Here is a 16,642-nt window from a genome sequence, read left to right as displayed (position 1 = left end):
ATGTCCTATTGCAGCATCAGCGTTTGCAGGTAAGTAGCTACATCGACTTACCTGCAAACGCTGATGCTGCTGCAGAATCAACTGTAGCCTCTGGTGCCGATGTGTCCTCGCTCGTCCGACACGATGCAGGACCTGGGGCAGGAAGTGAGTGACGTCACAGCGTGATCTCTCGAGAACACGCTGTGTGTCTGCACTGCCAGAAGCTGGGCGTTGTGAAGAGAAGTGGATGATACTTCTATTCACAATGCCCAGCTAGTAAAAGAAGTAAAAACGCCCAGATGTAACGAACACAATACACCCCCAGTTGTACTTTAACTTTAAAGACGCCCACTTGTACTTTAGAAAGCCTCATTTACATAAATATAAAAATGGTCATAACTTGGCCAAAAATGCTCGTTTTTAAAAAAACAAAACGTTACTCTTATCTACATTGCAGCGCCGATCTGCTGCAATAGGAGATAGGGGTTGCAAAATCTGGTGACAGAGCCTCTTTAACAACCACAACACCAACCAAACCTCAAAGAACAGGATGTGCTAAATTTTTACCTAGATCTTTAGAGTCCCTTCTGGTATGTATTAAGGACCCGTAGGCACTCCGTGTGTATCCAGAAAATACCTCTGTAATGTGGAATGCGATTGAAGGTGCTACAATTTTGTTTCTTATGGATTTATACAGTTAGATAATAATCTTTGTGTTCCTCCATATAACATCACTAGAGGCACAATATGTAACCATAGCAGGCTTATGGACCTGTAATATGCCTGTGCCTGCGCAATCAGAGAAAGACAACAATGGTAACAATGACCATGTCTAAACTTAAACATTTATGTTTTTTCTCAGCTAGATATCCTACCACATTCAAAACCAATAACCCATGTGACAGGACTTGAACCCAGAAATTCCTGTGCTCCAGGCTGTAGCTCTTCTTATTGAGCCACCAGAAATGTTGAGCAGGCCCACTGCTGCCTTGATTGCTTGATTGGTTTTACCCTTTTGGCTTCCTATAAAAGTCTGGCCCTTGCACTTCCTGATTGCCAGACTATTAAGCTTCCTGCCTGTTTTCGAGTTCCTTTCTGCCTTACTCTACAAACTGTTGCAGCTTATTTGTGTACTGAATTTAGATTGTTCCCTGACCACGTCTCTGCCTCATGCTACAACCTCTTGCTGCTTATCTGTGTACCAAACTTGGATTGTTTCCGGACTACGTCTCTTGCTCACACTACAACCTGTTGCTACTTATCTGTGCACCAAATCCAAAGTAACCAAGTGTGCTGAACACACAAATATTCTACACATCTGACTTTCTTTGACTACAGCCCTTACGAAATGATAAAAATTATAGCTATACATAGCAATGTAGTAAGGTGTCTCAATGACAGTGTCAAAAATATTTTAATATCTTTATATGTGTGAACCTAAAGTTGCTTCACATGGACGGACAGTTGTCACTGAAGCTCAAAGATCTGCTGAAACAGCCTATAGGGGGATGGCTATTCTATTCTAAGTCGTTTGGTTTATGGCTTTGCATTCAGCTGTTACAGAGGCAACGTGAGAAAACGTGATGGCATTGTATTTCTTATGGCTAAAGATATATGGGAGTTTGGATATTACCATATTTAGGATGTTTATGTTTGCAAGTTAAAGGCTAACGCCTACTCTGATTTTCCTATAAATAAATATGGATCTGCCCCCTAGGGCAGACTGTTTGAACACTGACGCTGCGTGTCATGGTCTCTCTCAGATCCACCAGTGAGAGAGAATTCACTAATTTGGAACTCATAGACAAATGCAGATAATGTCCAACGTTAACGGACAATGTAAATTCTGCAGCGACAACAGTGATGGCATCTATTGAAGGTAGAGGTGTAGGCGGTTTGGAGAAGCAATTGGTTAGTTGGCGGTGATAAGGGGTTTCGGTGAGTTAGTGGAGATAGAGGTATTTTCATGCAATCAACATAGAAAAACACAGGCACAGTGGAGCAGTTTCATACGCAACTCTTCGTTATCTGCTCTACTGCAGTAAGATGTGACAGATTTTTGAAGAGGCGCATGCCTCTTAATAAATTGGCTGCATCTTCCCGCTGGCCGTGCGCCACAATTGTGGCATAACAGCCACGTCCATGTACCATCCATTCCCACCCCCAATCGGACATAAAATAAAAGATTAGTATACTCACCTCACTGCTCCTCTCCTCCCCTCTGTGTCCCCTCAGACTCCCTCAAGGCAGCGGTGGCTTATACAAGGTCCTGACGCCTAGCAGCACTAGCACCTTATATGTTATGCGGCACTCAACTTCATCAATACGCGTCACATACAACACCCTAAAGGTGCCCAGCATCAATACGTTTTATAAGCCACAGTATGCTGATAAATCCTGAGGGGACACGGAGGGGAGAAGAGGAGCAGTGAGGTAAACATCTTTTTTTTTTTTTAAATGTAATTGTCTGATGGGGGTAATCTGATGGGGGAGTTCGATTATGGGGCAAGGTTCGGGGACCTGGCGTAAATTGAAATAATTTTGTCAGGCCACTGTGACCTCGCCTCCTTTCCACAGAATTGGCGAGGGTGGCGTAAAAAGGCAAAAAAGTTTCAATTTGAAATGCAAATTGTGACTTTAAGGGCTATTAGTGACTTTTCTAGGCCAGAAAATTTGGGTAGAAAGGTTGATAAATTCCCACACTTTTTCTTCCTATCCTAAGCTCTTTATTAATGTGCTTGCCGTGTACATTCGACAATATATTCCTTTTGTACTGATGTTGATATAAACATTTGTCTAACATGCTTTCTGTTCTGCTTATTTATTCTGTACTCCCCAACTCTTTTTCTCAAAGAAGCTTTACATGCAATTCTAATTATTCAGCAATAAAAATGCATTACTTACACAATATAGGGCTTACACATTTTCCTAGCCCCCAGAAGAAGCTACGTGCGAAACATGTGTTGGGGTTGATCCCCCCCCCATAGTTCTGGTCTGTCCCTCCTTAATTGTACTTTGCTTTGGATGGTTTCTATCCATATTCATCGTATTACTGATGTACCAGTCTTTGCATGCACTATTTGCACTTTACAATAGAGGCTGTGGGACCCCTCCTATGTGGGGATCTTTTTTCTATGGGTAATGCTACTGCCAATGTACTTATTTTTAACGATTTTGTCTTTCAATAAAATATTGTCTATTTTTCGCCAGTAACGGTTCATGTGTGATTTCTTATAAAGGTGTTCACATTTTCCTAATAGTTACTAGGATCGTGTGATGTGTTGGGCTTCGGTTGTATTTAGTTTTCTGCACTGTTTGAACAACTCCTTACTGAAATTCTGTCGTCGTCCCCCCCTCAGTTGGTCTCACTGCTTACATTTAATTTTAAAAAATGCCAGGGAGCCCTAAATTCCCAATGCCCAAAATATAGTGAATCTGCGATGAGCTAGTTTGATGAAGTTGCTACTTGAGACTCGTCTACTCAGACATGATCAAGTTACAACTATTATATATGAGATCGGATTTTATGACTGTACCGAGTTCACATATAACAAACATACCTACCTTCATTATATAATCAATGTCAAACTGTTTTTCCAGTACATTGCGGTGCCTAGAAAATAACAAATAAATGGATTTCAATAAAGTAATATCTACTAAACTACCTGTTGATTTATAAAGTGATTAATGCACAGGGGTCACCTTATGCTTCGTGTGTTTTGCAACCTGTACAGTACTGAACGGCTAGAATTTTAGATCTGTGCAAACGCTGTATATACTCATTGATTATCTATCAGTATTACACGGACAGGCAATAATGCTTTTCCAAAACATTATGTAAGCAATCAAAAGCTTATTTTTCTTTTTCTTAAAAAAGTCCTCCCAAAAAAACAAATCCTTTTTTATTAAAAAATTATAATTTTTCTTTTTGAATAGTAAAATATAAAAAAAAGAAAAATACAAACGGCAGATAGTATTCTTGTTTTTTTTACCAGTTACATATAGATACAACCTACAAAAGCGGAGTAACTTTATTACTTATCTATTGAGTCTCATTACGGTGCGGTCACACTCGGCAGATTTTTTTTGAAAATTTTTTCTGCAACTGAAAATTTGTTCCATTCAGCTGCAACCATGTATCTACTGCAGAAACAACCCCATTCAGATTAATGGAACTGATTTTCCATTGCAGAAAATATCTGGATCAAAATGTGTCACGTGTGACTGCACCCTTGTATAAGATGTTCAGAACTGCATTCACAATTCTGTTGCTATTAGAAACTGTCACCATTCTTGTTGACAGACACATCAATAACAGTTTAGCCTAGCTCCTTTAATACAGTGGGACAGTTAGGGCACAGCCAGACGTGGCAGAGTTTTTCCGCTGCAAATGTTGGTGCAGATTTGGGGCAATTACGAAATGAATCTGAACCAACATTTGCATATTTGACAGGTAATTCAGACGTTGCAAAAAAGATAGCGGACTTGCAACAGATTTCAGTTTTTGCATTGCTAAGGCTGAAATCCGCAGTGAAATTCCGCTTCTTCTCCGCAACAGACAGTGCATGCTGCGGAGGGAAAATTCCGCACCGCAGCCTATGGTCCGCTGCAGAGTTTTCCGCAACGTCTGAACGAACTTGCCTAAAAATGTATTGAAACAAATGTAAAAACCGGTCGCTGGAAAATTCCACTGCGGACTGTCCGCAGCGGAATTCCACAGCAATTCCGCCACGTCTGGCCGTGCCCTTAGTCTTTCTGACATCCGGTTACAGTGGCTGATGAAAAAAAGTCATTTCCCATAATGCAAATCACTTGAGCAATCTTTGTACATACATTGATTGAGCAAGGAATAATGGTAAATTTCAGCTTTAAAGCCTAAATAATTGTGAATCCAGCCCTGGACCACAATACAGACTGTAACAGGATAAATACAAGACAAGTAGTGCAATGTATTAACAAATATTCTCTCCTTCTTATGTAAATGATATCTATATGGAGACTGTAAAATGGTGATCAGAAGTAAACAAGGGTCTAACTAGGAAAGTGAACATCAATGCTAATTTAAGGAATTCAGACTCACCTGACAATTGACGCTTGAAGGCATGTTGTTAGATAGTAATTAAAGAGTATCCAATTGACAGGTTTCTCTAGGACAGTTGCAGATTCAAATACTTCCCAACCAGCAGAGAACACAGCCGCACCAAGCAGTGGGGTCTGACGCCCAGTTTTTCCTAAGTAGTTCAGCAGCAACATTCTATAAATAAATGTAAAAATGCGGATTACTTATAAAGAAGTTAGGAAATTTTTAAAAAAAGACATCAAATAATATTTGATTTAGTTATTGTCATTACTTTTCAACAACGATGACAAAGTCACGCATGCGGAACACTTGTAAACCTGGAAATATCGGATTCGTCCTTATATACAATGTCTTTTAATGTTCAACTTAGGTTTTTTTGGAGTCTTCTACATGGGTGACAACCATTTCAGTGCACAGTAGATGTGGTTACCCGGCTTTCTACAGACCCTTCATGGCATATAAATCTAAATTGGTTTGCAGTTAGGATTTGTATTCGCTAAATGTATTAATATCTACGTATTATATAACCTGGGGATCAGTACTTTTTCTCTTTTAAGGGGTTCTGTAAGCCTTCAGTAAGCTTCCTCTAGTGGCGGACGATCCCCAGAGGAATATAATAAGATCCTAATAAGAGTAAATTGTTCACGCTACCGTTAGTATACGTTTACTTCTCTTCTGTCAGAGGAAGAGAGGATCGAAAGATTAAAAGGAAAGCAACGGTTCCGTTAGAATTACCATTGATTTCAATGGTAAGTCTTTTGTTTCAGTTGCTTTCCGTTTGTCTCTGTTCGCTAGGTTTACGTTTTTTTGACCGAAGCAAAAGTGCAGTCTGAAGAACTTTTGTTTCTATGAAAAAAAACAGAAACCTAGCGAACGGAGACAAACGGAAAGCAACTGAAACAAAAGAATTGCCATTGAAATCAATGGTAATTCTAAAGGAACCGTTGCTTTCCGTTTAATCTTTCGATCCTCTCTTCCTCTGACGGAAGAGAGTTAAACGTATTTTAACGGTAGTGTGAAAGAGGCCTAAGTAAATAAAAACTTTAATGGTAGTTATGGAATGCAAGAAGAGTGAGTCTGAGAAACTGGTGGGGGCTTGGGCACTCCCACATCTCTGAGGAGGAGGCATGTGTCTCTTTCTGTGTTTCTTTGTTCTGAATAAAAAGTTTTTTCAGTCTTCCTCCTGACTGAGAGAGGGAAGCTGTACCAAACATCTGTGTGGTGTACTTCTCTCCAGGCATGCCTTCAGCTTTCAATTTACAGAGGTGGTTATTCGGTGTGAAATACGGACCTGACATTTGGCGCCCGAACGTGGGGCCTCACTCGAGGAAATATCAAAATCCTGACAATCGACAATCACAGGGTGAAACAGAGGACTTAAAGTTGCCCACTGAAGGAATATGATCACCTCCGCAATAACACGGTAAGCGAATTGATTTTATAAATCTTCGTCTTATCTGTGTTAGTGGGCAGTCTTGTGGCGATCTGTAGAACCCTTTTGTTGATTTCCTGGATTATCTCAGGCGACAGAGGTGATATTTTCCGCTGTGAGGTAAAAAAACCTGTGAGATCTTAGTCGCGCCCGACTAACCATCCTCTGGGTAATTAGAGTCTAAATAAAAATTATATAACAAGACCGGAGAGTTATCGACTGGGATTTTAATATTTCCAGCGAAGCCGGAGAGTCTAAATAAAAATTATATAACAAGACCGGAGAGTTATCGACTGGGATTTTAATATTTCCAGCGAAGCCGGAGAGTCTAAATAAAAATTATATAATAGGCCGGAGAGTTATCGACTGGGATTTTTAATATTTCCAGCGAAGCCGGAGAGTCTAGATAAATATTGTTAGATTCCAGTGAGATGTACAGGGATACATTGTAGACTGAAAAATTGATATATAAATTACATGTATAACATAGACTGTTAGAATGGATGGTTTACGGTCCATATTCAAATCTCCAGGATCGTCCGTTTCCGGACAGTCCTATTCGTATGATTTATTGAAACGAAGGGAAGGGAAGCAGTATGTGAGTAAAATGAAGAAATTGATGGAAGTGTGTGGAATCCATAGAGGAGGGCGGCTGCAAGCCGGAGATTGGGCAAAAGGTATTCTGGAGAACAAAGGGAAGTTGGAAGGTAGAAAGTTGATGGAAAGTGCTTTAGAGGGATTTGCAGAAGAGGAAGTTAGGAATAAGAAAGGTATTGTATGTATTAGAAAGCAGGACCAGCCGACGCCCGGTAATGGCGTCCGTACCTCATGTTGAGTGTGTCCTCATTGTGGGTGGGAAACCCCCCCCTCACAGCTGCGCACTGTGTTTCCAATGGGAGAGGCTGCCCCCCACCACCCACCCCTGATGTGGCAACGCCCGGCCCAACCAAATCAGTATGAAATAATCGCCTTGTTAATTTTTTCATTTGTAGTGTCTTCTATTTTTTTAGGTTCCATGCTAGTGTTCAGGACGCTGTTCACTGATGAAGCAACACGTCATCATAATATAGAGATGGTGGCCGACAGATTGTACTGTTACAAATTATGTGTTTGATGTTTTGAACGTAGATAATTCCTATACAATAGTGTGATGAATGATTGCAGATACGTATGTTGTTTTGCCGGCATTGAAAGTGATAAGATTGTAAGACTAGACGCTGTGAGAAGTGAGTGTGTGACCCCCCTCCCTCCCCCCTGTAGTGTGCTGTGTTTGGGAGGAGGAGGGGGGGCTACCTGGGTGCAGTCTGCAGGGCTGATGGGACAAAGGGATTTCAATATGCACTGCTAGATATATATATATCAGTAATGTCTACAAACCTAAATAAATTTCTTCTCTTTGCGCATGCGCTGTTGTTTATAAAAGTTACGATAGTTATGTGCTATGATGTCATCAGATTTCATGTGTTTTGATGTTAATTCAGATGTATTAAACTACAGATACTGTGAGACACGGGGTTTTGAAAATGTATGTGCCCCCACCGTTCCCTATTTTTATATACAGTTTATTGGTTTGCAGTAATTAATGTTATCAGATATAATATTTTCTGTTTTTATTGAATAACTAACTACAATTGTTTTGTTTTTGATTTCACACATGAGTTATATCATTGTAAAGATAAAATGTATTTGTCAGGAAAAAGTCATTTTTGTTTCAGGCTGTTGTACATTACAGGGGGTTAAACTAGTGTTATGTTGAGATGTAGTTTTGAACTCTGCTACATTACTTTCGCAGAGTCCACAAAGGGGGGAATGGTGAAGGGACTGATCAGGTACAATTTTGTTTTGTTTTGAATTAATTAATTTGGTTTCAGGAGATCTAAAAATGTGTATGAGACCCCAATGAGTAATCCAGATTAAATGTGTATGAGAGTAACCTAAATTTTGAGGTTTTTCTGTGTAGATGGTTCCAGATCTTTCCAGAACAGTAAATATGGCACTGGGTAAGCTGTGCTGTAGTCTCCACCCAATATGAGGTATTGTGTAAGAGACCATCCCCCTCCAGCAAATTTACACAGGAGGTGACGTCACTCACAGATGGGTCTTTACAGATTTAGATGGGGGAGAAGGAAAACAACAAAAATTGTCTGGACATTGTTAATTTGATGTAAAGTTTTTAGGAATTTTTTTATTTTGTTTTTGTATTAATCAAGTATTTGCAGAATCTGATAAAAGTGAGATTCTCAAAGTGTTCTGGATTATCAGATGAGTGTGGAGAAGTGTATAACATTTGGTTTTATTTTAGAGGATGAAGACGCCACCCCTTTGAAATGTTCTATCTATATGTGACATGGGTTTCCAATGTAAATTTGTAATGTAGAAATACTTCATACAGTATGTACAAGACAGGATACGAGGCACAAGGTAAATTACCCAGAGACCACTCTCACCTTCTTGTTTATCTCAAGGAGCGGAGATGGAGGTGCTCGCTGAGGCTGTAACCTGGCAGAAGGTAAGACGGCCGACATTTACACTGACTCTAGGTACGCTTTTGGCATCGCCCACAATTATGGGCCCATTGGTAGTAGGAACTTTATTGGATCATCGGGTAAGCCAATTGAGAGAGCGAGAGAAGACAGACCTGACAACAAGGATATGTGCAGTCAGGTGTCAGTAAATTGGCTTGTCCCTGGATACAATAATGCCACCACTAGGTTTGTAGCAGCCGGCATGATGTGCGCACGGCGTGACATAGGTAAAACAGCAAATGTACCTGTGAAAAGTGCAGCCCGGCCAGATTAACAGTCCCAGCGACTGCAGAACATACAACTACCCGAGGTAGAAGTGTATGACAATGTGCTCGTGTGTGTGTGTGTAGACCTGTTCTCAGGGGGGCCTGAGGCCCGGCCGGTATCTTCCCCATTGCAGATGTTGTGTGTAAGTGACGGGGGAACAGTGTTATCCCAAGTATTGACCTGATGTTTGTACAATGATAAGATGTTAGCAGTTCTCTAGATGTTATTCCAAAGTTAGTTTGTTTAATAATTGTATTTAAGAAGTGTTGTGGGAATATTAAATACTGAAGTTAAGTTTTATGTAAAGTTCTGGACCAGCCTTAGCATTGGACTATTAGTCATGCGTCAGATAAAAGGTACAGAAGTGGAATATTCCCATTCGAAAACATTTTTATTTGTTTATTTTTATTTTTGTTGTGAAAGGGAAATTTTAGAGCAGAGAATTCTGTGCAGTGTATATGTGTATGTATAGATATATATAAAAAGAAGAAGAATCAGTTTGTAAGTTTTAGTTACTGACCAATGTGAACATTTGATGTAAAGATGCAATTTGTTAATGCTTTTCTTCAAATTAATTATTTGATTAAGATCAATTAATGTTTATACAATGAAAAAGCTTGTTCTCCACAGGAAGAGTCCAACTGGGAGCGGAAGGCGTGAGAACCAGATTCTAACAGAATGTGGACGCATAAGGGAAGGTGAACCGGTAACACCCAAGGCACTCTTGATGGCACTTGCATTGATGGTGTATGACCTCACATATGCCCCAAGACTGCAAGGATCGATTTGGTAAGATCTAATTGGTATGCCCTAGGCTTTACAGCTGATGCTGCTAAATTCTTTTAGAGCTGTTTGATTTGCCTACAGAACAGTCCTGGCAGACCGGTGCCAACCTTATCATACCCGCCTCCCCCGAAGAGAACCGACCTTGAGAGGCCTTCCCAGGTAGAACGAACCAGATTAGAGTAAGACAAATAGGTTTAAGACACTTGTCAGATAAACATGTGGAATCTGTGTATGTTTCTGTGAGGTGGAGATGTTCAAGGCAATCAGCTGAGATCAAGGTACAAATCCTGCTGAAAGGGTATCACCAAGTGCAAATGAAATGTACCCAATAATTACACATCTTCTAGGTGCCCTGTCCATTGTAACAAAGAAGTTTTTCCTTATATAAAGGTGTTTGATGTCATTTAAGGGCCTGACATTATTGTATGTACTTAGAACAACGTTTATAATGTATGCGGATGATGTTATCACCAGATTAGTATTTATTTTAACAATTGACAAGAGTTGGGGGTCCCCAGCAAGTGCCAGTAAATATGAACTAAAAGACTTTTAACACGATGAACTCCATCACTGAGATGCGGCAGGCGCAGCCTGAGCCACTACAACGCGTTTATCATGAACTAACGGCAGTGTCACAATTCTAAGCGGCCGCCCAGACAAGTAACTTGCCAGAGGAAGAGTACAGATGCGGAGGGTTTGATAGTCACAATACAACTCCACTAATCCGCCTACGTGGGATCTCACCCCAGGCTCACAACATGAGGTGCTATGTACAGACCGGTGACGTAAACTAAAGGAGACGGTGTCGGACAGATGAGAAGGACCAAACCAAGTCCTGATGACATCAGCAAAGATCAAAGTAAAGACCAAAGACCTGAGTGAATCCGTCAGCAGGATCAAGTGTTTTGATAAGTAAGTGGCTAGGAGGGGGTAATAATAACTCCCCCACTGGACACCAACGTAGTCTGACTCCACAATTGTGTGGGTTACCCTGAGGGTGAGTCAGTGAAGAGCAGAAGACAGGAGAAGAAGACGATGGTGTACAGGACTGGCAATGAACTGATGGGACCCGAAACCTGAGGGTGATAGCATTATGATTATTAGTTGAGGCCCTATTGTTTATAATGTCTGAGGTTTATAATTATAATGTGTGTAAATATGCCACGGTGCTGCAAATTACAATCTGAGGAGTTTTGCGTGGAGGCGTGAGGTGAAGGTCACTGTGCTGCCCATGACCTGTTATATCTGCAGGGGTAAAAGTCCCATTAGGACAGCAAGTGACAGTGCGACAGTTGTTACCATTAATAAAATGTAGACCGGATTAATTATATATATATATATTACAACCAGCAGCGGTTTGTAGATTATATCAAGACAACCATCCTGTATCCAGAGGAGAATAGGGAAAGTTAGGACCACTCCGACACCTTGGAAGTCCAAGTACAAAGGGGGGTTACTCATCAGGAGTATCTCGTCTCAAGCTGGTGAAGAAATCCAAAACCCCTACCCGCCTGGTTCGAGTGGTCAGTGGTAGGTTGCTAGGCAAGACTCAGGGATAGAGTAATAATATTTTTAGGGGGGACTGTCAGGGATCAATACTATGTATATTGTTTGAAAAATATTATCCTCACACATATGTATATACATTTCAGTTCTTTGTGTAATATACTGATATATATAACAAGTTCTTTGTTCATGTCGGACACACCTATGGAAGACACCGCCCCCTGGAATGCAAGAAGAGTGAGTCTGAGAAACTGGTGGGGGCTTGGGCACTCCCACATCTCTGAGGAGGAGGCATGTGTCTCTGTGTTTCTTTGTTCTGAATAAAAAGTTTTTTCAGTCTTCCTCCTGACTGAGAGAGGGAAGCTGTACCAAACATCTGTGTGGTGTACTTCTCTCCAGGCATGCCTTCAGCTTTCAATTTACAGAGGTGGTTATTCGGTGTGAAATACGGACCTGACAGTTAAAAATTAACTCTGCTGGTAACTTTGTTCTCCAACAACAACCTCATATAAGGGCATGTTCACACGCCCTATTTACGGACGTAATTCGGGCGTTTTAGCCCCGAATTACGTCCGAAAATATGGCTCCAAAGCGGCAGCAAACATCTGCCCATTCATTTGAATGGGCTTTACGATGTTCTGTGCCGACGGTCATTTTTTTTACACGCCGCTGTCAAAAGACGGCGCGTAAAAAAAGACGCCCGCGTCAAAGAAGTGCCTGTCACTTCTTGAGATGTAATTGGAGCCGTTTTCCCTTGACTCCATGGAAAAACAGCTCCAATTACGTCCGTAATGGACGCAGCGAAAAGCGCCTGCACTTGCCATTACGTCTGAAATTGCGGAGCTGTTTTCTCCTGAAAACAGCTCCGTGATTTCAGCCGTTACGGATGTGTACGTGTGAACATACCCTTAATGTGCATTTTTATAGTCATTCAGGGTCTGTGTATATAAGGTAACCATGATGTCACTAGTGCGCCTTACTTTTTCAGTCCCTCTAGTCTGATAGATATAACAACACACACAAAAGACTAGTTGTTTCAAAAGATATCCATGAGATTTCTGAGAGTATTTCACTTATATATATAGTAGCATAACATGTTGTGTCTACTTGAAGAACAAAATAAGGATCAAGCAATACCAAATGATGTCATATTAGTCCAAGATATATTATCAATTACAGCCCAAGGACCATACCAAGAGATAAATGTATGGGAACAAAGCAAGAATACATAGATAGCTAGTATGTGGAAGACTATTTGTCTCTAATAAGCAGTCTATTTCCATGATAGTGAGTATTTGTCTGGGGGATGTGGTGGGAGTGGGATTACAAAGAAACTGGCTTTAGTCCAAAGTTCTCAGAGAGCCCTAGCAACGTCATGTTTATATGCTGCTGAATCAAATCAAAAAATTAAAATTCAAATTACAAAGTAAATGAAATTCTGTCCAAATGACTGTAGTAAAGGTAAAGGTTCAGTGTCGAAACAACATGTGACTTATGTGACAGATACAACATGCCATGCAACATAATTGCAGTAATTTTCCTGCGTTATGTCTCCTTTTGCTCCAAATGATGTCCTCTTGTCTGCATCTGTCAATCATACAACATCACTTTTGGCCGCAGAAACCACAGAGTCTTGTCTTTTTACAGATTTATCTGTAACTATCCTGGTCACAGACAATAATTAACATAGGTCCCTAGAAGAGATCAAGGCAGGGAGACTCCGACCTTTAACGGTTTGGAGCCGTGTTTTTCGGCCATAATTTGAGGCGTAAAACGCCTGAATTACGTCCGTAAATAGGGCGTGTGAACATACCCTAAGAGTCTGTGATCAAACAAATGTTCATCATTATATAGCATACATGCAGAGATTATTATTATTAATATTAATAATGTATTGAGGAAAACTCTTTGCCCTCATTCTCTGGGTACTGTATGACACGATCTATCTGGGCACTGTTTGTCTGTTCAGATTGGATGCTGCGTATAAATACAAGTCCAGCTCTAGGTCATTAGAAAGTCAGTGCGTGATGATAGGATTATAAACAGGCAACTAAATAACCAGTGAGAAAAAGATTATTATCATGTAATTGCCGCACGTATACTGTGCCAAATAAAGGGGAAGCCCGCTTGAGCTTGGTCATCAGGACTAGGATAAGTTAGCGGTCTGAAGTGGTTTGTTGCAATCATTTTAATTTGCTAAAGTGGAAATGTTATGCTGGATTTCCTATGCTGGACTTTGTCTTCTTATATGAATATATTAGTCAGTTGTCTGCTATACCTGTACACAGATTGTCTACTTTCTCTAAGAATTATTGGACATGGTAAACTCATTCATTCCTGAAAATTATCTTTGAGAAGATTGTTATGGCAACACGAGGGTTCTTTTACTAGTACTTTTCCTGCAAACTTTTAATTGCCACAAAAGAATACATTTCCTCACAGATAGGATCTATTCACTCTGTGTTTGCATTGTCCGCTTGGCATATGCACAGGAAAATGCCCCGGCACATATGTCAAACATATCCATAGGCCCCCTGTAAAGGATCTGCCAGACACAGCTTCTGTGTCGACGCCCGTGGTTACTCAGTCTACACCTGCTCCTAAGTCTGATAGAGTGACTCCTTCTTCCACCACTCAGGCTGGGAGGCTGAGGAGTGGGAGAGCCTATCACAGCCTGGCCAGACGGAGCTAGCTCCCGCCCTCTGTCTATTTATACCTTCATTTCCTGCTTCTCCTTTGCCTGTGATTCTGCTTGTTTCCTGGCTCTGCTGCTTGTACTATTTCTCCTCTGCTTCATATTGACCCTGGCTTTACTGACAACTCTCTTGCTCTGCGTTTGGTACCTCGTACACTCCTGGTTTGACACGGCTCGTTCACTACTCTTGTAGCTCACGGTGTTGCCGTGGGCATCTGCCCCTTTTCCCTTAGCTTCTTTGTACCCTTGTCTGTCTGTCTGTCGTGCACATAGTGAGAGTAGGGACCGTCGCCCAGTTGTATGCCGTCGCCTAGGACGGGCCGTTGTAAGTAGGCAGGGACTGAGTGGCGGGTAGATTAGGGCTCACCTGTCTGTCTCCCTACCCCGTCATTACACCCCCATTCACCTGACGGTGGCCAAAATAGTGTCCTTTTGGCTTCCCATACGTCGTTATATCTTTTTTCTGCTGTAAGGAATAGCGCACTCTGTTGTGCTATTCTGTACACAGGCATCCAGTAAAAAAACCTATATTGCATGCTATACGTTTCTTAACATAGGAGCCTACGAGCAATGAATGCCACTATATGACTATACAGTGGCATCCCGTGGTGGCATATGTTGGAAAATCCTCCCGTCATATACCTCTAACAAACACTACAAATTGCAGTGTGAATTCACCCTGTTCCCACAGAGTTTTTTGGCACGTTTTTTGACACGGAAACCACGTAGGAAAACGCGCCAAAAAACGGCCGAAAATGCCTCCCATTGATTTCAATGGGAGGCGGAGGCGTTGTTTTTCCCACGAGCGGAAAAACGTCTCGCGGGAAAATGAAGCGACATGCCCTATCTTCGGGCATTTACGTCTCTGACCTCCCATTGACCATGGGAGGCAGACAAAGCGTATTTAGCTAAGTTTTTTGCCCGCGGCGCTCAATGGCCGCAGGCAAAAAACGCAGCGAAAATTAGCATGCAGGCAGAGCAAAAAAAAGGCAGATTTTCTGCCTTCAAAAAACTCAGTGTGAACCCAGCCTAACAGGTACCATTGTCAGCCATATTACCACGCCTTGGGCCAAATTTTTTGTCACCCGGTGTTTTTCCCCCTTGCTTGTCCTGGCAGCTAACCACAGCAAGAAGATGATCCCCTCGCATTCCTTTTACTCTGCAGACATGTGTGATTGAATATATACATGAACATATCACATCCTTGTTGCCGTCAGGTGATAGACGACTGCCCTATACACAATAGATTGTTGACAGATGTTGGCTGACATTTATCTAACGTATTTGGCCAGCATAACCCTTTCACTCCTAAGTATGTAATATGTCATGACTTCAAATGACTGCCGTGACTAGAATAGAAAAGACTATAACTTTGATATATTGAATGATACCATCAAAGCTCTAGGTGCAATATTCTGGGCGAAGCACTTGTTTATAGTCGGTGAAAAGAGGTATGGCTTGCTGGCGCATGACGTTTGCCAGAATATAATTTTTCTCAGATGCCATTTGCTGTCAAAGTTGCAATTTTTATAAAACCTACATAACACGTTTAATCCAGAACAGCCCCCAAAATTATTCCAGATCCCAAAATTCACACCTTATAATTCAGACCCTAGACCAAACCCCATAATTCAGACCCCATAAGGCCCTGTTCACATGCTCAACATGCGAAAAGAGTATCCCTTTGGCCCCCGTTGGTCTGGTATATTTCACTAGACGTTTTTCTTACTACGTATTCCATACAACGATATTCCGCAATAAAACGAATACCGTTGGGTATATGTTGTTTTTGTTGTTTTTTTACATGGGAGCTTATGAGTGACATATGCCTCTGTACGGCATAGATTACAAGCATCATTTAAACGTATACATCATGAGCTTTTGAATAGATTTTTATGACGTATATGTTAAACGGATATCATAGCGAGGGCATAAGTCACCTATAGACTATAGATGGTATCCGTTTCATGTACACGTCATGAAAAAGGTCACTAGAGTTCATGACATATACATCAAACATATCCCATACTAGTCTACGAGAGATGGATGCCACTGTTAGGAATCCGTCACACCCTACTTTCTTCTTTGTTGAACTTGATGGACATGTGTCTTTTTTCAGCCGTGCTAACTATGTAACTATGTATATGACGGGAGCTTTTCCTCCGTATATGTTAAATGCAGGCCAAAAAAAAGTAATGTGTTTGGTGGCTAATTCAGACCCCAATGTTCAGACCTCAGACTGTACCCCAGACTCCAATATTCAAACCCCATAATACAGACCCCAATATTTAGACGTCAGACATACCCCAGACCAAAACCCAATATTCGGACCCCAGACCAGACATCAATATTCAGACCTCAGACCATACCTC

The 16,642-nt window shown here is 41.2% G+C and overlaps 1 protein-coding gene and 1 long non-coding RNA gene across 4 annotated transcripts in view; one reads left to right on the top strand and one right to left on the bottom strand.

Moving 5' to 3' along the window:
- Window positions 1–3,188, top strand: part of LOC142651524 (uncharacterized) — a 114,543-nt gene extending 111,355 nt beyond the window's left edge. For both annotated transcript variants that reach the window (XR_012847637.1, XR_012847638.1), the window contains one exon: window positions 842–3,188. This is a non-coding gene — a long non-coding RNA (uncharacterized LOC142651524). The remainder of the gene's footprint in view (window positions 1–841) is intronic.
- The window catches only part of ABHD3 (abhydrolase domain containing 3, phospholipase), a 96,205-nt gene that overhangs the window by 6,788 nt on the left and 72,775 nt on the right, over window positions 1–16,642 (bottom strand). For both annotated transcript variants that reach the window (XM_075826360.1, XM_075826359.1), the window contains exons 6-7: window positions 5,060–5,233; window positions 3,544–3,592 (exon numbers count right to left, since the gene is read on the bottom strand). In XM_075826360.1, coding sequence (XP_075682475.1) covers window positions 3,544–3,592; window positions 5,060–5,233 — 223 coding nt within the window. The remainder of the gene's footprint in view (window positions 1–3,543; window positions 3,593–5,059; window positions 5,234–16,642) is intronic.

Source organism: Rhinoderma darwinii, chromosome 5 (genome assembly GCF_050947455.1).
Source record: "Rhinoderma darwinii isolate aRhiDar2 chromosome 5, aRhiDar2.hap1, whole genome shotgun sequence".
Taxonomy (NCBI): Eukaryota; Metazoa; Chordata; class Amphibia; order Anura; family Rhinodermatidae; genus Rhinoderma; species Rhinoderma darwinii.
This window is presented reverse-complemented; position numbering and strand designations above follow the sequence as displayed.